Source organism: Cnephaeus nilssonii, assembly GCF_951640355.1.
Source record: "Cnephaeus nilssonii genome assembly, chromosome: 9".
In the NCBI taxonomy this organism is placed as follows: domain Eukaryota; kingdom Metazoa; phylum Chordata; class Mammalia; order Chiroptera; family Vespertilionidae; genus Cnephaeus; species Cnephaeus nilssonii.
The window spans coordinates 37,280,700-37,308,139 of NC_137080.1; the positions used below are offsets into that span (position 1 = coordinate 37,280,700).

Consider the following 27,440-nt stretch of genomic DNA (forward strand, 5'->3'; position numbering starts at 1 on the left):
AAAACTGTGTAATTTTTTTCAATCCCTTTGATAGAAATTTTATATATCCTGCTACTGCCTCAGACAAAGAAAGACTAAACAAAATATAGCATCTAAAAGATCACTTAGTGTGATTGCTATAATCAGTTAATGTGATACCCTGAGTGGAATCCATCCTGACTACATAGACCCTGGAGCTGGCTTTTATGGAGAGAAGCAGGAGCCTTTCATCATTTGCCTCTATGAACAGAGTATGCAGCTCCATGACTCATCTTTTTGCAACTAGTTAACGATATGCAACTAGTTAACCAGATGAATCCCTACCCAATGTTGTCCTCTCATCCTTAACAAAAGTCATTGCCTTTACTGCCTGACTTTTTAGCAGCAAATAAAACATGTTATTATTAGAAATCACTTCAGTCTCAAGGTGACTATAGGCATTAATTTCATAGGAAAATGTTGCCTTCGTGTGGAACTTCAGTCTCCAAAAGTGACTAAAGAATATTTTATAAGCCAGCCACCTCATCTCAAGATTTACATTGCATATCTTCCACCTCCTCAGAGGCTTTCCCTCTACTCTTACTCCTTGCTGCATCATCTTGTCTCTCTTCCTGCCCACTGGCTCTTCTCTGGTGCCTGTGTCCCTTCTATAAAATGTAGAGCAGTCACAGGCAGAAGAAAGATAGGCAGAGCCAGGACAGGGAGCCGGGCAGCAAGTAAGCAGAATTGTGCGGCACTAAGCCCAGGTGAGTAGTTAATAGAGATACATATCCAAGTACTCAGGTGAGCACAAGTTCATCTGCAACTAAAATGTCCCCAGATGATAGTGTGGGCTCCTCCCACCCCACTTCCAATGATCCTTAGAAAATGGAAGCTCAGGATTAAAAATTGTCAAAGTAGCCCTAACCGGTTTGGCTCAGTGGATAGAGTGTCGGCCTGCGGACTGAAGGGTCCCAGGTTCGATTCTGGTCAAGGGCATGTACCTTGGTTGCAGGCACATCCCCAGTAGGGGGTGTGCAGGAGGCAGCTGATCGATGTTTCCCTCTCATCAATGTTTCTAACTCTCTATCCCTCTCCCTTCCTCTCTGTAAAAAATCAATAAAATATATTTTTTAAAAAATAAAAATAAAAATTGTCAAAGTATAAGAAAAAGAGAAAAGTAACAAGGGACCAAATGGTTTCAAAGTTCTAATAAAAAAAAGAACTAGAACTGAGAAACACTATCCCATTGCCAAGCTCCTTTTGTAATGAGAGGAAGGAGTGTAGACAGAACAGGAATGGGCCCTTATCCTCTCATCTTCCTCCTGACGCCTTAAAGTTCAAACCCCAGCTCCAGACACCTTTTAAAGGTACTATGGTCTAAAACACGCATGACAAACTTGCAGCCCACGGGCTGCATGTGGCCCACAATGAATATTTTTACAGCCCAGGCAACATAACGGTATGTAAGAAACGTTTTAATAAAAATTTCGTAAATTGCCCCAGCCAGTTTGGCTCAGTGGATAGAGCATCGGCTCCCCAAGTTCGATTCCGGTCAAGGGCACATGCCCAGGTTGTGGACTCAATCCCCAGTGGGGGGCATGCAGGAGGCAGCTGATCAATGATTCTCTCTCATCATTGATGTTTCTATCTCTCTTTTCCTCACCCTTCTTCTCTGAAATCAATAAAAATATATTTTTAAAAAATTTCGTAACTTAATTTTTACAATATCGTGTTATACATAATTATTAATAACAAACTACAACATTCTCTAATGACTGATTATTATAATCGTGTTGCATTCATTTCCCTTACACGCCTTACATGCAGGCGCACCATTTCTCTCCACTAATACTAGCAGCAAATATTTTAGCAGCCAATTGCCACATCATTAGTCTTGGACTGACTTGTTTGCTGTGTGCAACAGGAAATATTTTGCTTTCGGAGAACAAGAAAAATAGGTTTATTTGTGTTACGCTTATTAATTTGTGCAGTTATTCAGTGTCTGGTAAGTTAATGTTCAAGAAAAAATATTAATTTTTATTAAAATGTTCTATTATTTTATGTTAACAACTAGAAGCCCGGTGCACGAAATTTGTGCACAGAGGGGGGTTGTCCCTCAGCCCAGCCTGTACCCTCTTCAATCTGGGACCCCTGGAGGGATGTCCGACTGCCCGTTTAGGCCCGGCCTAAACGGGCAGTCGGACATCCCTCTCACAATCCAGGACTGCTGGCTCCCAACTGCTTGCCTGCCTGCCTTCCTGATTGCCCCTAACCGCTTCTGCCTGCCAGCCTGATCACCCCTTCCGCTGCCAGCCTGGTTGATGCTTAACTGCTCCCCTGCCAGCCTGTTTGCCCCCAACTTCCCTCCTCTGCCAGCCTGGTCACCCCTAACTGTCCTCTCCTGCAGGGTTGATCACCTCCAACTGCCCTCCCTTGCAAGCCTGGTCCCTCTCAACTGCCCTCCCTTGCAGGCCGGGTGCCTCCCAACTGCCCTCCCTTGCAGGCTGGGTGCCTCCCAACTGCCCTCTCCTGCTGCCCATCTTGTGGTGGCCATCTTGTGTCCACATGGGGGCAGGATCTTTGACCACATGGGGGCAGCTATATTGTGTGTTGCAGTGATGACCAATCTCTATATTACTCTTTTATTAGATAGGATTACTCATTTATTTCAGCCCTTTGTATTCAGCATGTCTCTATCGAAATAAACCTACGTTTCTATGAAAATTGAAGCTTTTGCTTTTTTGTGGCCCACATAAACTTAAACTTTGTTTATTTGGCTCATGTTAGCCTTTGAGTTTGACATGTTTGGTCTACTCAGTTAGAAAGACTAGGAAATATCAAGCTAATCAGAAGACTGAAGGCAAGAGGTGAGAGAGCAAACAGTGGAGTGAGAGAAGAAAGGATGAGCATTATTTCAGATGACAGTCCTTGGAAACCGGATGTGCAGAGATGGAGTGTAAGAAGTCAGGATAACTCAGGTTTCAGCTGGGAGGCAGTGTTCTGATTGAGACAGGGAATACTTCTGGGAGAAGAGTTTGGAGGCAATGCAAAAGGATCAATATTATAAGGCTCAATATCATGCAAACTGAACTACAGCACTTAAAGCCTGTACAACACCACCTAGTATCAATATTCTGTCAGTCTTTAATAATCACTTATGTATTATCTTGTTTCCTCAGATAGTCTGTAATCTCCTAGAGGGCATGTACTCTTCTATTAGTACAGTGCTTTATATAAAGTAACAACCATAGCTACAACAGCAATAATAGCTATCATTTGCATGCCTACTATGTGCCAGGCACTCTTCTAAGGGCTTTACATGTATTAACTTTAATATCCACAACAGCCTTGTGAGGTGGATCCTTTTATTATTCCTATCTTACACTTGAGGAAACTGATCTTGTCCAAGCTAACACAAATAGTGAGTGCTTTATACTCTTTGGATCACATTAAATATTTTTACTAAAGACCATAAAAAATACAACATTCTAACAACCATACACAAAAATAGCACTTAATATCTTGTCAAATGTATTTATTTACGGGATCACTATGGTGTCAGTGTCTTATTTTTTTATTTTTTAAAAATATATTTTATTGATTTTTTACAGAGAGGAAGGGAGAGAGATAGAGAGTTAGAAACATCGATGAGAGAGAAACATCGATCAGCTGCCTCCTGCACACCTCCTACTGGGGATGTGCCCACAACCAAGGTACATGCCCTTGACCGGAATCGAACCTGGGACCTTTCAGTCTGCAGGCCAATGCTCAACGCACTGAGCCAAACTGGTTAGGGCATGGTGTCAGTGTCTTAAAGGTATTAAATTTCTGGGTACCTTATAATAGAATCAGGGGCATAGAAAGGGAGTGGACTGATAATTCTCAGGGGGAAAGGGGTATGGGGGTTGCAGGAAGAGATTGGACAAAAATCATATACCTATGGATGAGGACAGTGGGGAGGAGGTAAGGACAGAGGATGGGGTGGGAACCAGATGGAGGGGAGCTATTGGGGGGAAAAAGAGAAACAATTGTAATAATCTGAACAATAAAGATTTATAAAATTAAAAAAATTTTCTGAGTGCCAGACATTTAAATTTTTACTATGTTATTAGATGAATGTTGCTATGCCACACCAACTAAGATCCGATTATTACAGAATATTCCAGTTAGCAGTGTCATTTCTTACGCGTGTATAGTAAAAGGGAATATTTTCTTCTTTAGCTTGCTAGAGAAGATGAAGAAATGAGTGAAGAAGAGACAGAAGATGATGATGATATTGACAATATCCTTGAAGAAGAATTTCCAAAAGAGGAAGAAGTGATGAGTGAGGAAGAAGAAGAACAGGAAGCTGATGCTATTGAACGCCTGAGAAGTGACCTGTTAGACAAATTTGAAACAGATATACGTAATTTACAAGGAATACAGGTTATTAATTTTTCTTCATTTTTCATAATTCGTAAAGTGACATTTGAGCATGAAACAAAAGGAATTTGGTTTATACCTTGGTTTATTTTGAACATTTCTAAAGAAATGTGTATTTTAGGGCTATATTTCCTTTTAACAGCACTACTTAGAATTATGAAAACAAGTTAATTTATTTTCATAATAAGGGCAACATGGGAGCCACAGGGGTCAAAGGCTCTAGCTACCAACATGCAGTCACACAGAAGCTGAAAAGTATTTGTGCTCTCAACTCATGTAGACAGCCACCAGCAATGTCTGTCTGCCACTGAACACTATCAACCTTCTTCCCACTAAAAATATTTGGGAGAGGTGTGGGACACAGAGACATGCGCGTGCGAGAGGAAAGGCCGGGCGGCTGGATACACGGCTGCCTTGCTTGTTCAGGAGGGAAACAGGGCCTCCTGAATGCACCGCACTCCACTTCCGGGTGAGACTTCGGGTACCCACACTCATTGGGGAGAAACTGGACTGACTGGCAGCGGGCAAAGCTTGAGAGCAGCTTTCTCTCAGAGGTGCGTGCAGCCATTGCCGCGGGACACTGAGACCCAAGCCTCTTAGGGCGGAGCTGATGGGAAACCAAGACTACCTGCTCCACCCTGAGACACTGCTGATCACAGCTGATCCTCACAGCCAATTGGCCTGGAGGTCAACTCTGCCCAGTGATACCAACAACAAACAAGGCTTAACTACAATAAGACTGTGCAGCCCATAAAGGGGTGCACCAAGAGTGTCCACCTCAGGTAACTGGGGAGGCTGAGCCACTGGGCCCAAAGGACACCTCGCACACAAAGCCACTCCATCAACTCAGGGAAGCAGGTAAAATGCAGAGAGAAAGAGGCAGATCACAAATGAAAGAAATGGAGGAAAGCAGAAGACTGGACATAGAGTTCAAAACCACATTTATTTATTTTTTTAATTACTTTATTGATTAAGGTATCACATATTTGTCCTCATCCCCCCCATTCCCATCCCAAACCCCTCCCCACGCATGCCCCCACCCCCCTGTTGTCCGTGATCACTGGTTAGGCTCATTTGCAAGCACACAAGTTCTTTGGTTGATCTGTCTCCCCAAAACCACATTTATAAGGTTACTCAAGAATTTGCTAAAAACCTCTGAGGAACTTAGTGAGACCTTTAAAGATCTTAATGAGAAAGACATACAAGTCCAGGAAGTGCACAGAACCCCAAACAAAAGGAATCCAAAGAGGACCACACCAAGACACATCATAATTAAAATGCCAAGGGCAAAAGACAAAGAGAGAATCTTGAAAGCAGCAAGAGAAAAACAGTTAGTTACCTACAAGGGAGTACCCATACGACTGTCAGCTGATTTCTCAACAGAAACTATGCAGGCCAGAAGGGAGTGGCAAGAAATATCCAAAGTGATGAACAGCAAGAACCTACAACCAAGATTACTCTACCCAGCAAAGCTATCATTTAGAATTGAAGGTAAGGTAAAGAGCTTCACAGACAAGAAAAAACTAAAGGAGTTCATACCACCAAACCAGTATTATATGAAATGCTGAAAGGTATTCTTTAAGAAGTGGAAGAAGAAGAAAAAGGTAAAGATAAAAATTATGAACAACAAATACATGTCTATCAACAAGTGAATCTAAAAATCAAGTGAATAAAAAATCTGATGAACAGAATAAACTGGTGAATATAATAGAATCAGGGGCATCGAAAGGGAGTGGACTGACAATTCTCAGGGGAAAGGGGGTGTGAGGGGTGCGGGAAGAGATTGGACAAAAATCTTACACCTATCGATGAGGACAGTGGCGGGGGGTAAGGGCATGGGGTGGGGTGGGGAATCAGGTGGAGGGGAGCTATGGGGGGAAAAAGAGGAACATATGTAATAATCTGAACAATAAAGATTTATTTTTTAAAAAAAGACTAACACTGGGAAACAAAATAAAAATAAAATAAAAATATTTGGTTTTATGCTTTTTCTCATCAGGATGAATTTGAAAAGTTTTTGATACCACAAATTCTCATTAATGGAACTCGTAAAATCCACATTGTACAATATTTATTGAATAAAAGACTGAAACCACTGGTGGAGAATCGGGAAAGCATTTTTGAGAAGTGTTATCCAATATCACCACGCCTTGCCCAGAAACTGCTCAGCTTTACCTATAAATATATTAGCACATTCGGTTACTGGGACCCTGTAAAGGTAATGTCAGGAATGTGACATCTGAAAGCCATGTTCTTTTATTTTTTAAAGTATGTCTAAGAAGACAGTGGATAATTTAAAAATATTATAAGCATTGTACAGTATTCTTCTTTTTAATCCTCACCCAATGACATATTTTTATTTATTTTAGAGAAAGATGAAGGGAGAGGGAGAGAGAGAGAGAGAGAGAGAGAGAGAGAGAGAGAGAGACAGACATTGATGTGAGAAACATTGATTGGTTGCCTCCTGCAGACACACCAACTGGGGATCGAACAGACAATAGTGTGGTGAAGGCCTGGGAGGGGGGGATGTGGGGTGGAAGGGGTCAATGGGTGGGGGAAGGACATCTGTAATAGTTTCAATAATAAAGATAAAAGTTTTTAAAATAAACAAAATAAAGGCTCAAGGAGAACCAGAGATTGAACCCACAACCTTGGTATGTGCCCTGACTGAGAACTGAACCCATGACCTTTCAGTGCATGGGAGGAACTATGCTCCAACCAACTGAACCACACCAGCCAGGACCAGAATTCTTAACTAATTATAAATATACTAGAGACCCGGTGCACAAAATTCGTGCACAGGGGAAAGGGGTGTCCCTCAGCCCAGCCTTCGCCCTCTCCAATCTAGGACCTCCCGGTAGGATCAGGCCTAAACGGGCAGTCGAACATCCCTCTCACAATCCAGGACTGCTGGCTCCCAACTGCTTGCCTGCCTGCCTTCCTGAATGCCCCTAACCACTTCTGTCTGCCAGCCTGATCACCCCCAACCACTCCCCTGACAGCCTGATTGATGCCTAACTGCTCCCCTGCCAGCCTGATTGCCCCTAACTGCCCTCCCCTGCAGGCCTGGTTACCCCTTACTGCTCTCCCCTGCAGGCCTGGGTCCCCCCCAACTGCCTTTCCCTGCAGGCCTGGTCGCCCCCAACTTCCCTCCTCTGCCTGCCTAATCGCCCCTAACCACTCTGCCTGCCTTATCCCCCTAACCACTCGCCTGCATGCCTGATCGCCCCTAACCCCTCTGTTTGCCTGCCTGATTGCCCCTAACTGCTTGCCAGCCTGCCTGATCACCCCTAACCGCCTCTGCCTTGGCCCCCGCCACTGTGGCTTCGTCTGGAAGGTCGTTCAGCTGTCCAGTGTAATTAGCATATTATGCTTTTATTATTATAGACTATTATAGATATAAAACATGGAACAGACATTTCCACCCCATTCCTGAGTTCCTCCTTATCCATAGTATTTACTCCCAGCCATGAATGTCATTCCAGCCCAAGAACAATAATGTCAACAATACCCTGGACTTCTGGCAACTGCCCTGGCGTAGTTCTGGGGGAGGAACAGTGTTAACATACTGTTTCACATCTACTCTGTCAAGTCCAGGTATGGCTGATGCTTGGCCATCTGATGCTGTAAAAAAAAGACATACAAACCTAGTATCAATTAATTACCCAGTTCTCATTAACAATGCACAGATGTGGGACCACTCCTCCTACTCCATTCCTTCCCTACACCTTAGGCTGCCTTTTACGTGGATGTTTTTCCTTTTGTGGCTTCTGTTGATTATGTGAGTGGGATTTTGTCTATATAAAAATATGAAAGAGAAGCCTGTGGGATTTGTCCTACCAGTATATCCTAAAAGATAACTCAGCCCCTACAAACACACACACACACACACACACACACACACACACACACACTTATCTACTCAGGCTGACTGGTGGCTTCAACAACAGAAATTAATTTTCTCACAGTTCTAGAGACTGGAAGTCTAAGACCAAGGTGCCAACAGGGATGGTTTTCTGGTGAGGCCTCTCTTCCTGGCGTTCAGGCGACCACTTGTTGCTATGTCCTCACACAGCCTTTCCTCTGTGCTTATGCACTCCTGGTGTCTCTTCCTCTTCTTATACGGACGCCAGTCCTATTGGATTAAGGCCCCACTCTTACTAGTAGGACTCATTTTACCTTAATTACTTCCTTAAAGGCCTATCTCCAAAGACAGTAACTTTGGGTGTTAGGCTTTTGAACTTTGCATTTGGGTAGCACATTTCTATCCGTCGCATTACCTTAGGAATGGACCTGTTGGTAAAGATAAATGTGCCCATGAATATATCCCAACAACTTAATACTCCTTGGCAGAAACATTGAGTATACACACTAAAAACATTATGAAGGAAATCAAAGAACTCTAGTAGTCATAAACTGAAAGCCTCTTGAGAACGTTGACGTATGGGTATAAAATAATTTGTTCTTTTTATACAATTTTTAATATTATAATTAGTTTTTTATTCTATAAGGAAGATTTTCTTACTCTACAAATTTTATTTTTTAAATATATTTGGGGGGAAAGCTATATAAATGAAAACTAACTTTCAAATTTAATTGTGTATATATTACAGCTAAGTGAAGGAGAGACAATCAAGTCAATTGAAAATCCAGATAATCCATTTTATCCTGTAATCCATCGTCAGTATATTTACTTTTTATCTAATAAGGAAACTAAAGAAAAATTTATGAAGAATCCAATCAAATATATTCGCCAACCCAAACCTAAGCCTAATATGCCCATTAAGATTGCAATTGTGGGGCCTCCAAAATCTGGGAAAACTACAGGTAAGGATGTGTTTGTCTTTGTTATCCATAAGCATAAAAGAATACACTGAAAAGTAGCCACATCTCCAGAAACAACTATCCGAATTAACACAAAAAGGGATAGAAAACCTAAATAGGCCAATAACCATTGTAGAGAAAGACTTCAAAAATATATCCCTACTCCCAAACAGCCCGGGGCCAAATAGTTTTATAGGGAAATTATAGCAAACTTTCAAAGGGCTAAAAACTCAAGAGATCTTTCCTGTGGCTTTTTTTTCCCATCTTCACCCAAAAATGTACTTATTGATTTTAGATACAAGGGAAGGGAAGGGAGAGAGAGAAAGAAAGAAGGGGCGGGGGGAGAGAGAGAGAGATAGAGAGAGAGAGAGGATATGAATGTGAGAGTGAAACATCAATCTGTTACCTCCTACAGACACCCCTACTGGGGATCGAACCACAACTTGGGCAAGTGCCCTGAAGAGGAATCGAACTGGCAACCTTTCAGTGCACAGGATGATGCTCAACCAATTGAGCCACACCAGCCAGGGCCTTCCTGTGTTTTTATAACCTTTTCCAGATCAAGGGAAAAGACAGTTAGCTTCCTGATTTATTTTCAGTTTCTTTTTATTAAGGAATATGGTCCATATAATCTAAAAGGTATAAAGAATACAAATTACTTTTTACATTAGCATAATCCTGATATCAAAACCTAACAAAGATAAGAAATTACAGCCCTGATCAGTTTTTCTCAGTGGATAGAGCATCTGGTCTCGGGTTCAATTCCGAGTCAAGGGCATATACTTCAGTTGAAGGTTCTATCCCAGGCCCTGGTTGGTGTGCGAGTGGGAGGCAATCAATCAATGTGTCTTTCTCACATTGATGATGTTTCTTTATCTCTTCCTCCTCCCTCCCTTCCACTTTCTCTAAACAAATCAATGGAAAAAATATCCTCAGTGAGGATTAAATTTTAAAAAAGAAATGAAATAAACATAATAAAATAGCAGTATATTAATATTATATTAGCATAACAAGTACCTCTCTAATAAAATGGTAATATGCAAATTAACCATCACTCCGCTACATAATCCACGCCCACCAGCCAATCAGGGCGAGTATGCAAATTAACCCCATCCAAGATGGCTACAGCCACAGAGAGCAAAGTTTCCCAGGTAACAGAGCAAGCCAAGCTTTCTATAGCCGTTGCAGGCCTAAACCTCCACTCAAGCTACAAAGTTTCAATTATAGAAGGTAAACAAATTCAAACAAATGGCAGCAGAATGGAGCTTGAGAAAGCAGGCCAGGGTTGCTGGCGGCAACAGGGGAAGCAAAGCTTTCCGCACACCCTACCAGGGCTCACCCGCTTAAGGCTACAAAGTTTCAATTGTAGAAGGTGAATTAACTGCCACAGAAATGGCTGCCACCCGGAGGGAGCAGCAGGCTTGGCTCTGCTCCAGGCTACAAAGTTTCAATTGTAGAAGGAAAATAAATTCCAGATACCAGGGCCTCTGCTTGGTTGCCAGGGGGCGTGGCTAGCCTGCAAACCACCACAGGCCCCTCGCTCAGGCCATCCCACACCCCAAGGGAACCCCACCCTGATCCGGGACAGCCTTCAGGGCAAACCAGCTGGCCCCCACCCGTGCACCAGGCCTCTATCCTATCTAATAAAAGAGTAATATACAGATTGATCATCACTGCAACACACAATATAGCTGCCCCCATGTGGTCAAAGATCCTGCCCCCATGTGGACACAAGATGGCCACTACAAGATGGCCAGCAGGAGAGGGCAGTTGGGAGGCACCCGGCCTGCAAGGTAGGGCAGTTGTGAGGGACCAGGCCTGCAAGGGAGGGCAGTTGAGAGGGACCAGGCTTGCAAGGGAGGGCAGTTGGAGGTGATCAACCCTGCAGGAGAGGACAGTTAGGGGTGACCAGGCTGGCAGAGGAGGGAAGTTGGGGGCAAACAGACTGGCAGGGGAGCAGTTAAGCATCAACCAGGCTGGCAGCAGAGTGGTTAGGGGGTGATCAGGCTGGCAGGCAGAAGCGGTTAGGGGCAATCAGGAAGGCAGGCAGGCAAGCAGTTGGGAGCCAGCAGTCCTGGATTGTGAGAGGGATGTCCGACTGCCCGTTTAGGCCCGATCCTACTGGGATCGGGCCTAAACGGGCAGTCGGACATCCCTCCAGGAGTCCCAGATTGGAAAGGGTACAGGCTGGGCTGAAGGACAATCCCCCGCCGTGCACGAATCTCGTGCACCGGGCTTCTAGTATTAAAATATTTTATAACTATAATCTACTGTATTAATAGTTTAAAGAGTAAAAATCCATTATGTTAATTATTGCTGAATTGAATAAGGCACTGTGTAAACTATATTTCTATGATGTTTGAATTTTGTATACCTTTGGATTGTGTGTGTGTGTGTGTGTGTGTGTGTGTGTGTGTTTAAAGGCAAATAGTTTAACAATAGGTTCCTGTAATATTTCAAAATGTTATGGTAACACAAACAATGGTTGTGTCAATAAGAATGGAATGTACAGACTGATGCAGCCATTGTGGAGAACAGTATGGTGTCTCCTCAAAAAATTAAAAATGGAACTTCCATTTGACCCAGTAATCCCACTTCTAGGAATGTATCCCAGGAAAACAGAAACAAAAATTAGAAAGGATATATGCACCCCTATGTTCATAGCAGCACAATTTACAATAGCTAAGATTTGGAAACAGCCTAAGTGCCCATCAGCAGATGAATGGATTAGAAAACTGTGGTACATCTACACAATGGAATTCTAGGCTGCTGAAAAAAAAAAGAAGGAATTCTTACCATTTGCAAAAGCATGGATGAAACTAGAGAGCATTATGCTAAGCAAAATAAGCCAGTCAGAGAAAGATAAATATCACATGTTCTCATTTGTGGAATATAATGAACAACATAAACTGATGAACAAAAATAGAACCAGAGACATAGAAGCATCGAACAGACTGTACAACCTATGAGAGAAGATACAGGTGATAACAGTATTTAAAAGAAAAACAATAGACTTAATGACTTGTAAACTAGAGAATGAAGGGAAGAGATGAGGGCAAAGATCAGTCTGTCAACAGGAAAAATAAAGGTGAGTTCTGTGTCCCACAACTGCAGATGAAGTTTGTTTTGCTCATTTAAACTTCTGAATTTGACAAGAGCCTTTAATAGTCCTATTCTTAATGTTTTACAAAGATAATGATATTTCCCAAAGTGAGCAGAACATGGGTATCTACACTAATACAAGAGAAATATGCAAATTGACCATACCTCTGCAACACCCATCAGGAGTGAGTATGCAAATCAAACCAACAAAGACGGCTGGTTAATTTGCATATGCACGCAGGGAGCAGCCGAGTTGGGCAGGATGCCTGCTATGAGGGGGAGGGCAGGGGGCAGAGGGAGCTACAGGAGCAGCGCTCTGGCCTGGAGCAAGGACTTGCAGGCTCCCGGGCAGCGGGGAGCAAAGCCAGGGGAAGGAAGGCCTATTCTTGCATGAGTCTTTCTGCAACGGGCCCCTAGTTCAAAATAAGATCCCACAACCACAGCAGAAAGTGAAAATGGAGACAAGACCATCTGATTTCTCATTTCTTTGTGGAAATAGAGGTCAATTCTTTAACAAAATGTTAAATTGTAAAAGCTTAATTATTTTCAGAACTTTAAAAAAATAGGTTTGATTCCAGCATTTGTGGCAAAACTAAGGCTAAGGGTTCTACCGGTCTCTGTTTTGGGTGATCTTAAGTGAAATCAACTAATCTGCATTCCTGTGGGATGAGATGGGCCTCTACACACTGCTATCTCTAGAGAGGGGCAAGGTATATGGGCCCCAGCAGAGCACTCCCACCTTTAATACTTGTTCCTGGAAGCCATTGCTTGGTCTCATTCAAAAGAAGCATAGGCCAAGGTGAGTCTTCTTTCAACCAATGGCAACTTCTACATGACTTTGGACAGATCACTTCGTTTAGTTGGGTTTCAGTTGTCTCATGTATAAAATTAAAATTTAAATATCCATTCTACCCATTAGGTGGAATAAGTTGAAAATATCAGAGTTACAGAAGAAAATTTGCCTCATATACTTTAAATTACTATTTATATGTCTAGTATGCCATTATAATTTATAAAAATTATTTCCTAGCCGAAACCGGTTTGGCTCAGTGGATAGAGCATCGGCCTGCGGACTCAAGGGTCCCGGGTTCGATTCCGGTCAAGGGCATGTACCTTGGTTGCGGCACATCCCCATTAGGGGGTGTGCAGGAGGCAGCTGATCAATGTTTCTCTCTCATCGATGTTTCTAGCTCTCTATCCCTCTCTCTTCCTCTCTGTAAAAAATCAATAAAATATATTTTAAAAAAATTATTTCCTAGAGGATTAACTGAGTTATTTTGGACATAATACCAAACATTAATAGTACACATAGGTTGTAAAGCTCTCAATAATTTTTCTACCTCATGCAAAAGAAGACAAAGAAAACTTAAGTGTTGGTTGAGTTATGAGAAAAACCCAGAGTTCCTCATTACCCAGATCCATCAGCCACATACCTGAAGTATTAATAATAATTGACCTTTGACAATATTAATTCAGTAAAATGTAACAATTTTAATTTTCCAAATTTCTTTGAGGAATGTGAAGATTACTTTGCTGTTAATATTAATTGTCCATAACCTGCCACTAAGGTTAACTGTTGACTTTGTGAAATGGAGTAAGTTTAATGTTTTAATGTTTTCCAGTTGCCAAAAAAATTTCAAGTGAATATGGCTTGAAGCGTTTGTCAGTAGGAGACGCTTTGCGTTCCGTGTTAAGCAGCCAACCAGACACAGAGCTGGCACTTATGTTAAACTGGCATCTTCATAAAGGATTGACAGTACCTGATAAACTGGCTATTCAAGCCTTAGAAGTATCTCTGATGCACAGTGCATGTAATACCGCAGGGTAAGCGGGGAACTGGAGGGGGTGGTGGACTAGTTCAAGAAATTACTCACTGGAATTTAAAACACTTGTCTTTAATAGGGTCTAAAGCTCTTGTAAAAGGTGTGATCTGCTTGTCAAACTTTGGGTACCTATATGGTCACATATTTTAGTTTTCTTTGAAGCTAAATCTTGGCTTGAACACTTACATGCCAGAATAACAAGTTGGCCACTTGACTCTGCAGCAACCCTGAGTCGTCCAAAAGTCTCTGGGCTTTGACATTCCCATTGACTGGTGACAACTGTCCTGATCTAGCTCTGGGGGAGAAGGGATATTACCACACTGCTTCATAGTGTGACCTCCACAACCCAACAGAGCTTCGTACTGCCTCCTGGAGTGATGGAGAAGTGGCCCTCCCCTGGCACGGGAGCAGTGCCCCTTCCCTTAATGCTTCGTTTGGACAGGAGGGCTGTCTGTGCTTGAGCTATGCCTTCAGTTTACGCTCCTCTGCTCAACCATTGCTCCCTCAGTGCAGGCACTGGTCACACCCAGTAGTAAAAGACGGGGGAGCCTAAGGCCCTGCTCTTGAGCCCAGGTCACTGACCTAGATTCCTGATTTACTCCAAGTTGTTTTATGTTAAGGAGTCTCTTTACCCTTCCTTGCAACTGGTGCTTAATCAAATCCTTGGAGAGTTCTCCTAATTTCAGTTATGAGGGAGCAGATTCTGGAATGTGGATATCCTGTAACTATGTATCAAAGGAGTCTTTTTCTCCTCAGAGAAGATCCTGGGGTTTAGGCAAATTGAGTTACTCCTCCCTGGAGGTCAGCTTTGCACACAAGAAATCTCAGTAAGAGCAATTCCAAAGTTTTTCTATTTTACCTTAATACCAAGAGATTGACTACCTATTTTCCCGAATTTTCCCAATCCTGAGGGCCCCTCAAGTGACCCTTCACAGGAGAGAGAAATTGAGCTACTCTCCATTAAAGACAATGACAAAGACACCCCCATACATTCTGTTAAGCTTGCGTGGCTAGGTTAATTTACACTCTGCTGGGCCATGAAACTTGGAACTATTTAGTGGCTATAGAGTTGGCTGGAGAGTATTGAAGGAAAGCTTCCTGTGACTTACTCCAAACTATCCCTTCCTGATGACCATCAGCCAGCATCTCCCTGACTTTGGGGGCCACTCCTCCCAGAATTTATGAACAACCTTTATTCCTCCTCCAGTTTGATAGTAACACTCCCATTATTTCAAACTGTTGGACTAACCAATTCTCCTTCATTTCTGCCCAGTGGCATTGTTACAGAAGACTGGAGAAAAACCAAGCAATGCTTAGAGAAAGGGGAGTTACATTTTATTATAATTACTAGAGGCCCGGTGCATGAAATTCGTGCACGGAGGGGGGTTGTCCCTCAGCCCAGCCTGTACCCTCTCCAATCTGGGACCCCTCAAGGGATGTCCGACTGCCTTGAGGGCAGTCGGACATCCCTCTCACAATCCAGGACTGCTGGCTCCCAACTGCTTGCCTGCCTGCCTTCCTGATTGCCCCTAACCGCTTCTGCCTGCCAGCCTGATCACCCCCTAACCACTCTGCTGCCAGCCTGTTTGCCCCCAACTTCCCTCCTCTGCCGGCCTGGTTACCCCTAACTGCCCTCTCCTGCAGGGTTGATCACCTCCAACTGCCCTCCCTTGCAGGCCTGGTCCTTCTCAACTGCCCTCCCTTGCAGGCCGGGTGCCTCCCAACTGCCCTCTCCTGCTGGCCATCTTGTGGTTGCCATCTTGTGTCCACATGGGGGCAGGATCTTTGACCACATGGGGGCAGCTATATTGTGTGTTGCAGTGATGATAATCTGCATAGTACTCTTTTATTAGATAGGATGACATTTCTTTCTTTTTTTTTTTTTATCCTCACCTGAGTATATGTTTCCATTGACTTTTAGAGAATGTGAAAGAGAAAGAGAAAGACAGAGAGAAACATCAAAGTGAGAGGAATACTTAGATTGCTTGCCTCCTTCCTGAGCCCTGACCTGGGCCCCAGCCAGGGAGGAGCCTGCAACTTAGGTACATGCCCTTGATCAGAATCTAACCTGGACTCTGCGGTTGGCAAACCTAGACATTATCCACTGAGCCAAACCGTGTAGGTCAGGTTATGACATTTCTTAGCCCTCCAGCAGCGGACCTTCATTTTTTTCTCCAGGAGTGTGGTGGAAAAGCCCTAGATCACCTTTTTGGATTCTTATACCCAAGTTACTAAGAATATTACCAGTGGCATACAGGGAGCTTAGCCAATGAGTGGTCAGAAAAGGTATTTCCTCTGTAGTTCACACCTATCTCCTGTGATCTCCGGCTCCACCCCTGCCAAGGACTAAAGCCTCCAGCCCTGGGCAGGGACCCCCAGCTGGCTCTGATCGCCCTGCTCTACCCCCAGCCAAGGCCGCAAGCCTCTGTTTGAGGCTCGGGCCCTGGGCAGGGACCCCCAGCTGGTTCCAATTGCCCACAGACACCCACAGCTGGCTCTATCGCCCGGCTCCACCCACGGCCAAGGCTGCAAGTCTCTAGGCTTGGGCTCTGGGCAGGGACCCCCAGCTGGTTCCGATCGCCCACAGGGGACCCCAGCTTGCTCTGATTGCCAGGCTCCGCCCCAGCGGCCAAGGCCGCAAGCCTCTGGCAGAGGCTTGGGCTCTGGGCAGGGACCCCCAGCTGGCTCCAATCACCTGCAGGGACCCCCAGCTGGCTCCGCTCGTGGGCTCCGCCCCCAGCCAAGGCCTAAAGCCTCTGGCAGAGGCTTGGGCTCTGGGCAGGGACCCCAGCTGGCTCCGATCGCCCTCAGGGGACCCCAGCTGGCTCTGATCACCAGGCTCCGATCACCAGGCTCCGCCCCAACGGCCAAGGCTGCAAGCCTCTGGCCAAGGCTTGGGCTCTGGGCAGGACCCCCAGCTGGCTCTGATCTCCCCGCTCCGCCCCCATCCAATGCCGCAAGCCTCTGTTTGAGGCTCGGCCCCTGGGCAGGGACCCCCAGATGGCTCTATCCCCCGCTCCATCCAAGGCCAAGCCCTCAAGCTTCTGTTTGAGGCTTGGGCCCTGGTCAGGGACCCCCAGCTGGCTCCAATCACCGCAGGGGACCCCAGCTGGTTCCAGTGGCCCAGCTCCACCCCCAGTCAATGCCGCAAGCCTCTGGCTGAGGCTCGGGCCCTGGGCAGGGACCCCCAGCTGGCTCCGATCGCCTGCAGGGGACCCCAGCTGGCTCTGATCACCTGTGGGGGACCCCTGCTGGCTCTGATCTTCCCCTCTGATCTTCGGCTCCAATATCCCAGTTCCAACAACTGCTCTCCGAGGCTGCAGCCATCTTGGTTAGGTGTATTTGCATATTCCCTTTCTGATTGGCCGGTGGGCGTGGCCAGTGGGCGTGGCTTGTGAGTGTAGCGGAGTGATGATTTGCATATTACTGTTTTATAGATAGGACTAGAAACCCGTTGCACGAAGTTTCGTGCAATAGACTTTCACCTGGCTGCCGGCAGCAGTTTTCCGCCAGCAGCAGTTTTCCTCTGACCACCCGCCGATCAGAGCGCCTCCTGCCAGCGCGATCGGCCACCCCGAGAGGAACTCCGATCCGGGAGGCGCTCCGATCGGCGGGTGGCCAGAGGAAAACTGCTGCTGGCGGAAAACTGCTGCCAGCAGCCACGCAATCGGCCACCACCAGCGTCTTCCACAGCGTCGGCCGATTAGTCTGGCGGTAGGAGCGGGGGGCGGGGACTCGCGAGTCCCCGCCCCCCGCTCCTACCTCCAGCCAATCGGCCACCCTGAGTCCCGCCCCCCGCGCCTCCAGCCGGCCCAATCGTGGGCGTAGCGGAGTGATGCAATTTGCATATTGCCTTTTTATTATGTAGGATGAGCAGGCCCAGAGAAAAATGTGTCTTTCAAATTCTGAGCACCCCCAATATGGAGGAAACTTTTTCTATTTATATCTTTTCTAGCTCTTTTGTCTCCGAAATTTGGAATGAGACTTCTGGGCCTTCTGAGAAAGAAGGCCTGCGTGCTGGGAAGGAGCCATGAGACCATATCTCAAGGCCTGGCCTGGTGCCAGCACTGACAACTCTGTCTGGGGCATAGTTTATGGCCTCTCTGGAATGGGAGTAGTCTTATTTTCCTTATTATTTAAGCAAGCAAGTGTTTACAGAAGCCAAAATAGCAGGATTAAAATTTCAAACAGCAGTTTTTATATAAGATTGATGCTTCAGCATGATGGGTCCTGCGAATAATTCTCTCCCAGAAATATAGGGCTTCTCTCACCAACTCTTCATCTCCCCTTCCATACACTCTAGCCTCCTCAATTGAATAACACAGTTTCTAAGGTATTATGTTATCTCTCGAATCCTGCCAAAACCTAGCTCTATGATGCTAAGTGTATGAGTTCAGAGTGGTGTGCCTGTGTATGCTGTCCTTCTCCTGAGCCTTGAGCTAAGATAAAAAATATAGAGATAGCCCAGTCAGGTGTGGCATATGCTTGGGTTGTAGGCTCAATCCCCGGTTGGGAGCATGCAGGAAGCAGCCGACCAATGATTCTCTCTCATCATTGACATTTCTATCTCTCTCTCTCTCTCCCTTCCTCTCTAAAATCAATAAAAATATTTTTTAAATTTAAAAAATAGAGATAAAAAAGAGTGGAGTGCAAAGATGATAGGTTACATAAGGAAGAGCATAGAGCTACTCATAAAGAGATAGACTTGTCTGGTAGACAGAAAGGAAGGTATGAGAGAAAAGAAATCTGAAATTTTTATTTTCATGTTTCTCCTTGTTAGTGTTGTCATCGATGGATATCCTGTAACCAAGTATCAAGTGAGTCTTTTGGAGGCCGGGTCAATCATCCCCCTGATCATCTTTGAGTTGGATGTACCTTCCAAGGAGATTTTCAAAAGATTGCTCCTGGAAAAAAAAAAGGAACAAAGGTAATGGATGTGATGAAAACCGTGATTAAGGAATGAACTTTAATCATCCAGGAAAAAAAGTATGTTTTAAACAGCGTTTTCCATTCCTTCTCTATTTTTCCATTAGTTTGCCTTATCCATTACACAATAGCTCACAGATTATAGCTGTCAAGAAATCCAAGTACCACAAAAATATTACTGAGATTAGGCAATATTACCAAGAACAACATCAGAACTGGTATGTGATTGATGGATTTCACAGCAAATGGTGGGTATGGAATGAAGTCATTACAAATGTTAAAATGGTGAATAGATACATGCAGATATACCTGGAAAGAATAAAAGAAGGTAAGAAAACAGTTAAATAACTGTTAAAATAGAATAAAATATGAATTTAAAGTCTATATACACGGCTCATGTTACTATAATTCATTCAATTTGAATATTTGTTACCACATTTTTAATCAGTATTTTAAATATATAGTAATATCCAATTTTTGTGTGCATATATATTTGTTTTAATAAATGACTATCATCTTTGAGTGCCTGTGTGAACCTAGCACATAAAATTAATGCATAGTTTTCCACTAGAAGAGTTCATGGTGTTTGGGATGCTATGTAAGAAGCTATTTTCAAGATTGCCAGTTATTGAGGGCAGTAATCTGCGGAGTGACACTTGTCAAAATTTTGTTTAGGAATCAAGAATTAAAGTTATCCTTACTATTTACATTCATTATGGTATTATATAAATGTTGAGTCTATAAAAAATTAATTCAGCACAAAATGTCTTTTTTACTATATTTGGTATCCATGAAAGAAAATGGTTGATTATATATTCCTATACGTTTCTTGATTTTTCTCCCAAAAGACACAAAATAGAAGAAAAGTTATCTATGCCTGATTATCTCTAAAAAACAGTGACTCCAAACAGTTCATCTGTAGGGGTTTTCAGAAACATCTGCTTAATGACTTTAACTTTAGAAACTATAGAGAAGATATAAAAAGATATGAGAGAGCAGGAACATGACTAAGAGAATCTTGTACAAGAAAAACTACAGTGAGATACTGATGATAATTGTATCACTGAATCTGACTTACTTTGTTATTTGGGCATAACCAGTATCTCTGGTTCCTGTTGGTCTGCAGATTGGGAATTGTTTTCACCTGAGTATTATAAGACATGAAGATAAGCCCTAGCTGGTTTGGCTCAGTAGATAGAGCATCAGCCTACGGACTGAACAGTCCCGGGTTCGATTCCAGTCAAGGGCACATGCCTGGGTTGCGGGTTTGATCCCCAGTAGGGGGCTTGCAGGAGGCAGCCAATCAATGATTCTCTCTCATCATTGACATTTGTATCTCTCTCTCCCTTCCTCTCTGAAATCAATAAAAATATATTTTTAAAAAGTATAAGACATGAAGATAAGAATGCAATCGAAGGAAGAATTTTTAGAAACCTATTACCAATAAGTTTTAGATAGCATCACCCTAGTAATACATTCCACAACAGACTTTGAAAGCAAAAATCATGCCTCATTTATTTTTCTGTTACCTTATTTTCCCCGCCCTGCCTTGGATTAGGTCCTCATTCCAGTGAAGTATTGGGAAGAAAACTCTTAAACTTGTCCATTTAAGGAACTTGGGCTTTTAAAATAGACTCCTTAGGATAAACCTAGTCCCTTTTGGATAAATGTTTCTTCACTTCTTTTGGGTGGCATCTGGGTGTAGGGGGAAGTTTGTGTTAGTAACATCATGTCAACAAACTATTTGCACTTCCTAAAATCTGTCCATAGAAAAACAAAAAATATGAAGCAAATGTATATATGTGAGTGGATATATATATATATATATATATATATACACATATACATACATGTACATATATGTGTGTATATATTTTAATAACATATATAATTTATAATAGCTAATAATTAAAAACAAAATATCCATTAACAGATAAATGGTTAAGTAAACTATGTGTATATTTATACAATGGGGAATACTATGCATCAATTTTAAAAATTAAGTAAATCATATAATTGATATGGAAAGATGTCAAAGACCACAACTAACTGATAATAAGGTTTACAGTATAGTGGCATAAGCATACTATACGCAAAAAAAATACACGTGTACTTTGCAGAGAAGGTCTGAAAAGGATGCAAACAACAGTGATTACCTCTTAGATGGAACTGTTAGGACAGAGGTGTGAAGAGAAACTTTTACTTTTTACTCTATTTTTCAGAAATATAGAATGTGTGTGCATTGTATAATGCTGTGTAATTGAAGTTATTTTAATTTTAAAAATCATTGTGTTTTCTACGAAAAGATGTATGCATACTCATAGTTAACCTCTTGATAATAGGGAAAGCTGCCTGTATTGACAAGTTATGCATCACACCTCAAGAACTGATTTCTCGCCTGGGCGAGTTTGGACAGTTCTGCCCTGTCAGCCTGGCAGAATCATATGAACTAGTTGATTGCTCTGAAATGGAGACCTTGGAACTTGCAGCAGAATTCAGAGGGCATTATTATAAAATGGGTTCTCGAGAAAAACTGGATGTAAGTTTATTCCTAACTCCCAATATGTACTAGGGAAAGAAAATTCCTGTCTCAGAATTCATCGTATCTGACAATGGGGAATACTATGGGGAAGAGGTAGGCACAGATGTGAACAAGGAGCTGGGCACCAGGAGCCTCATTGAACCTATGGCTTTGGGACCAATGAGGCAGTTCAGAAGCCAGTCCTGAGACTGCATCCCAAACATATTTTAGCACAAAGTAGATGTTCAGGGTCAGTGATGGGACCTCAGCCTGGGCCAACTTAACAGGTAGGGAGACCCAACGGTGAGCGTCACCAATGGAGGGGATTCTTGCTGAGCCACAGGAGAGCACCAGGGGGTAGGATTCGGCTCCAAGAGTGCAGAAGGGAAGTCAAAGTCAGTAGAAATGAGCAAGGTTTCCTCTGTTTTAAATTTTTTCTGTCACTAGAATTCTCTAATATACCTTATTTTTCCGTTTAATGGAACAGAATGCAGATTTATTCTGATGTTATAAATGGTTGGTAGTTGAAAACTAACCAGATGCCTCTGGACATTTTCTTTGCCTCTGAAGAGAGTTTTTTGATCACTTAATTTAGGAGGCGTTCTTTCTGCTTATTTAAATGATAATCATGAATTTAAAAACCGGAAGAACGTGCATCTGTTCTGCCCCTCCATTTTATAGAGTGGTAACTGAAGCAAAGGGCATGCACGTAGTTCATTATACTGCAGGACAGGAGACAGGTGGGCAGGGACAGTGTGCTCTCCAGTGCCTGGCACATAGTAGGAACTCAGCAAATATTTTTGTATGAATGGATGAGCAAGCGAGTAGATTAGGAGAGACCTTACATGCGATCACTTGGGAGTATTACTGTAAGGAACTTCCAGCCAGGGAAGGAGTTATGGTAATGCTGAAAGCAACTCTTAGATGGTTTGAGGAACCAAACATTGCTTCTGAAAATGGAGGGAGTACCAGGAGGGCCTCAGTGGGTTTTTGGTTGGCAGGGTATTCCTGGTTTAAATGGTCTTATTGCTGTAATCCTGTCTTTATAGAAATTTTTGGAGAACCCAGAATTATATGTGCCTCCATTAGCACCTCATCCACTCCCATCTGCCGACATGATCCCCAAGAGGCTGACACTGTCAGAGCTGAAGAAGCGGTTCCCTAAGTGTGCTGAGCTCCACGGCTACTGTCCTGTGACCTATCAGGATGGAAACCAAAGGCAAGTCCTCGTGGAAGCACAGGATGAGTGACATCTCTACTGGGAATAAGTGGTTCATATAACAGTCTTAACTTTGTGGCCAAAACGTCACTACTGTTTAACTGGAAAATATTCTTTCTTGAGTTGCATAGCTAGAGAAATAAAACTATTTGACATTTTATTTACATAGTCCTGCATATTAATTATACTATAAATTTTTTTGTCTTTCAGATATGAAGCCCTAGTACCTGGGGACATTAAGTATGCCTTAGAATATCGTGATCGTATATACATTTGTGAGAGTAGTGAAAAACTTGAGAAGTTTTTGAGGTGAGACCCTTCACTAAGTCATATATTTCTTGATTATCTTCTTATGTTCAGAGTACCATGATGGGATAGATATGTGTCCGCACGCATACGTACACATATACATGCATATGCACACACATATATGTACATGTATGATAGTGAACAAGGTCTGATCCCTGCTGTTCCAAAGCCTGAGGCTCAGAGGTAAGAGAGACAATAAGTACCTGCTAAGAAAACAGAATGTGATGGGGTTTAGGGTGGGGAAATACCAGGAGTTGTGGGCAAGTGTAGCCTGAAAGTCTGACTAGATGGTCTCTTTGTGAATGAGGAGTGGAGATTGACGAGGTAAAAGAAAAGGGACAGGCTTTAACCAGAGGGACCTACAAACCTGGCCCAGGCGATCACAGAGCTGCAGGAAATTCAGCATGGCTAGATGTGATGTGGAGAGGGAAAGGAGCAGGAGGGGCGGCTGGAGATAGTGAGCCGGGCCCAAGTGTGGAAGGTCAAGTACAATCACCATCAATCATTTAGACTTGATTCAATGGACATTCGAATACACTGACTGGTTTTGAGTGCTATAATCAAATTTGCTTTGGGAAGAGACCATCATTGGAACATTGATAATGGATTGGAGGCAGGAATACTAGTTATGAGGCTGTTGGAGTAACCCTGTCCATAATACTATAGCACGTTTGAGGTCACTCATGAAGGGTAAAGTGGGAAGATCAGCAGGCTTAGATCAAGCCCAGAGAAACACCAACAAACGAATGTCAGCAGAGCCTACAAGGGAGAATGAAAAGGAAGAACCCACAGAGAGGTGAAAGGAGAGCCAGGAAGGGAGGCTCAGGAGGTGAAGGCAAGAGAGTCTCTGGGAGGGTGTGGCCAACAGGTGTAAATGCTGCTTGGAGGTGAAGCAAGACAGCATTTGAGAGTGTGTCAGATTTAGGTTATTAACGGGTCATCAGTGACTTTGGCAAGAATGGCTTCAGTCGAGTAAGGTGAGTAGTAGCCAATTACAGAATGTCAAGGAGTGGGTGCGAGGTGATGAAATGAAGGCCTTGGCTGTAGCCCAGAGTTTACAAGCACAGATGTCTACAGTGCCAGGAAGGTGATGTAAGTGAGGGAAGCAGGTTGGAGGTGAAGCAACAGGAAATGGTGGGGACTGCTGCCCACTCAATCGCAGATGCCCCAATTAAAGGGGCAGTAGCTACTCATCTACTGACAGACATTTCTGTTTTTCACAAGAAGTTGGAAACCAAATTTCTATTAATTTTTTTCTGATTTTTAAATGTTTGTGACTGATTCAACATTTTTAAAAAATTATATGTGGATCAAATCACATCTGCAGATGGAATCTGTGCAATAGTCTGTGATCTCTAGTGAAGTTCACTGTTTGAAGAAGTTTAACTGTAAAAAGAAAAGACATTAGTTGCTGGAAGAAATATGAGCTTGAAGGACTGAGGTGGTTTTTCTTTTTTTATTTCTTTTTTTCCCCCTCGTGGGGGAGGTTTGAGCATGTTTAAAGGCAGATGCATGGGAAAGAAATGCCAAAGGTGAGAGGGAGAGAGGAGTGCTATAGTGAGATACCTAGGGAGAGGGGAGAGTGGGGTTCCAAAGTGTGGGTGGAGAATGACCGGAGATGGGCAGGAAGGTTCACCATGCAAAGAGGAGCCTGTGTGGGGCTTGGCTGGTGATAAGCAGTTTAGATATCTTCTCTTCATAGAGCATGGCATCTGTGAGGGGGCTATTTGGGAGAGAAGTTTGAAGAGAATAAAGAAAATTATATATAATTGCTGTGAAAAATGAGAAAACTGAGAATAGGTAAGCTAGGGACTGAGGCAAATGTGATGGTCATGAATTTCTAAAAGCTCCAGTGGAGAAATGGGTAGTGAATATATCTTTTCATTGTCTCTCCTATATCTACATACCTATATACACACAATGAGTCTATCTGTGAACATCATCTAATGAACCTTGTGTTTTCAGAATGCCACTGAAATACTGGAATCAGAAGCTTCCATACAAACTTCCCCCGTTAAAGGAACCAGTACATCTCACTAGTCTTCCTTTGCCTGGATATCTGGAACAGGTTCAGTTACACGATTTTCTTTCTCTCTATATATATATATATACATTGAAAGAGTACAATTTTTTAAAATATATTTTTATTGATTTCAGAGAGAGGAAGGGAGAGGGATAGAGAGATAGAAACACCAATGATGAGAGAAAATCGTTGATAGGTGGCCTCCTGCACACCCCACACTGGGGATCAAGCCTGCAGCCTGGGCATATGCCCTGACCAGGAATCGAACTGTGACCTCCAGGTTCATAGGTCGATGCTCGACCACTGAGCCATGCCGACTGGACACAACGACCTCTTCTTTAACAGTAATTTTTATTTTAGTAATGATGAAAATTCAAGGCAGAGTTTTCTGATTTTAAGCTGCAAATCCACTTTAACCCATTTTGTTTATAGGTGCTTATGAAAAGATGTATGTAATATCTACTTTTCAAATACCTGCACTAAAGTGAAGAGAGAGTAGATTGTCATAAAATTATTTACATTTGACATGTGGTTTGGTTTGTATTTTGAATTTCAGTGTCTGTAAAACATTTTCTTATTTTGAAATGTATAGATCCAGTGTCTGAGAGGTTTATTTCCAGCTTCAGAGTTGAGTTATAGTGTCTTTGAAGCTATCTACTGAAGTCACACTTTATTTATCTAAATATGAGTCTTTTTAAACATAGTAAAACTTAACAGCAGCCAACTACTGTTTCATACCTCTCTCACAAAAATTCTTAACCACTTTGTGTGTTTTTTCAACTCTCCTAGATATTTCGTTTTCAATCTGGTTTAATATCAAAATGTAAGATGAGGCTCACCCACAGAGGGTTTTCCCATAAAGGCCAAGTTTTATCAGGAGGACCTCAAACCTTATTTGCCTGCCCCAGGCTCTGGAATATTGACTGCAGTGACCTCTGTGGTCTTTGAGAGTCCTTGTCAGGTGGCCAGAGGTCCAGATAGTGGAGGCAATCTGGCCAGTTCTGAGTAATGGAAGCAGAGTTGGGCCAAGACAACTCAAAGCCCAGTGTCCCCTTCTTTTTTAATGTTGTACTATGGAAAATGTCAAACATATGAAAATAGAGAGAATTGTGTAATGAAGCCCATGTAGCTATCACCTCGCTGGCACTACTAACCCAATTTATAATTTTCATTTTTCTTAACCAAACGTATTTTGGCTTTCTTTTATGTTGGCTAAATGTTCATCTAACCATCTTCATAAGCTCCATTCCTAACCCCAGGAGATTATTAGAGGCAAAGAATAGCCTCTTTATCTATTTGCCACTAAGAAAAGAAATCAAACTCAAATATACACGTAATTTAAATTGTTTCCTATCTGCAGGGTATCGCAACTTCTCTAATTAAAGCAATGAATGCAGTAGGATGCTTAAAGCCCAAATTTCCTTTCTTAAGTATAAAGAAATCTGCGCTACTCTATATAGCATTTCATCTAAAAGGTACGTCTTTTTTAATGATATACTACTCAGAAATAATTTAACACTAATTGTAGTATATGTGATAAACAGGATTGTTGAGCTGGGTTGGTCTCTTGAATGATGTGTGTGTGTGTGTGTGTGTGTGTGTGTGTGTGTGTGTGTGTGTGTGTACAAATATTTTTACCAAAATACCAAAGCTTAATTTCTAGTTTTTAAAGCAGGGACTCTGTGTAATATAGTCAGCTCTCAAAAATGCATGCCTCAGAGGAAGGTGAAAAGGCTATTATGATCTGAAATAGAATAATCTCCAAATTTTGCTTGGGATTGGGATATCTTCTCAGTTCAATCACACAAACAGAGTTTTAATTCTCTGTAATTTAATGATTTACTAACCTAACAGAAAACATTCACAAGTCTGTGAAATTTTCTACAGCCTTTAATCCCAAAGGTTCTGAATATACAAGAAAAAAGTATAAGAAGAAGATGGAGCAGTTTATAGAGAGATGTGAACTCATTACATACCTGAGCGCCCAGATGACCAGAAAATACAAGGAACCTCAGTTTAGAGCCATTGACTTTGATCATAAATTACAGACCTTTCTCTCTCTCAGAAATATAGACCCAGTTAAAGATTAGTTTGGTTGGGTGACTGCAAACAGAATCTCAAGAGTTATCCGAAAGGCATAGAGGGAAATCAATTGAAAATCTGGCCTTCTCGGACGAACTTCTCCCTCCTGAGTGAGGTACCAGGGCTGCCAGACCTCCAATAGACTCAAAGCTCTGCCACCCAGGAAGGGGTGCTCTTCTGTAGGCATAAGTTTTAACATCATTTTAAAGTTTACTGCTCTTGGTCTGA

At 42.8% G+C, this 27,440-nt stretch overlaps 1 protein-coding gene across 1 annotated transcript in view; it reads left to right on the plus strand.

Moving 5' to 3' along the window:
* Positions 1-27,220, plus strand: part of AK9 (adenylate kinase 9) — a gene marked incomplete at its 3' end in the record, with an annotated part of 114,324 nt that extends 87,104 nt beyond the window's left edge. Inside the window, exons 31-42 of the mRNA XM_079781174.1 lie at positions 4,183-4,386; positions 6,383-6,601; positions 8,997-9,210; positions 13,932-14,133; positions 18,913-19,059; positions 19,166-19,386; positions 21,401-21,597; positions 22,629-22,798; positions 23,009-23,107; positions 25,073-25,175; positions 26,491-26,605; positions 27,018-27,220. Of these exons, the coding sequence (XP_079637300.1) occupies positions 4,183-4,386; positions 6,383-6,601; positions 8,997-9,210; positions 13,932-14,133; positions 18,913-19,059; positions 19,166-19,386; positions 21,401-21,597; positions 22,629-22,798; positions 23,009-23,107; positions 25,073-25,175; positions 26,491-26,605; positions 27,018-27,220 (2,094 nt within the window). The remainder of the gene's footprint in view (positions 1-4,182; positions 4,387-6,382; positions 6,602-8,996; positions 9,211-13,931; positions 14,134-18,912; positions 19,060-19,165; positions 19,387-21,400; positions 21,598-22,628; positions 22,799-23,008; positions 23,108-25,072; positions 25,176-26,490; positions 26,606-27,017) is intronic.
* Between the last annotated feature and the right edge of the window lie 220 nt (positions 27,221-27,440).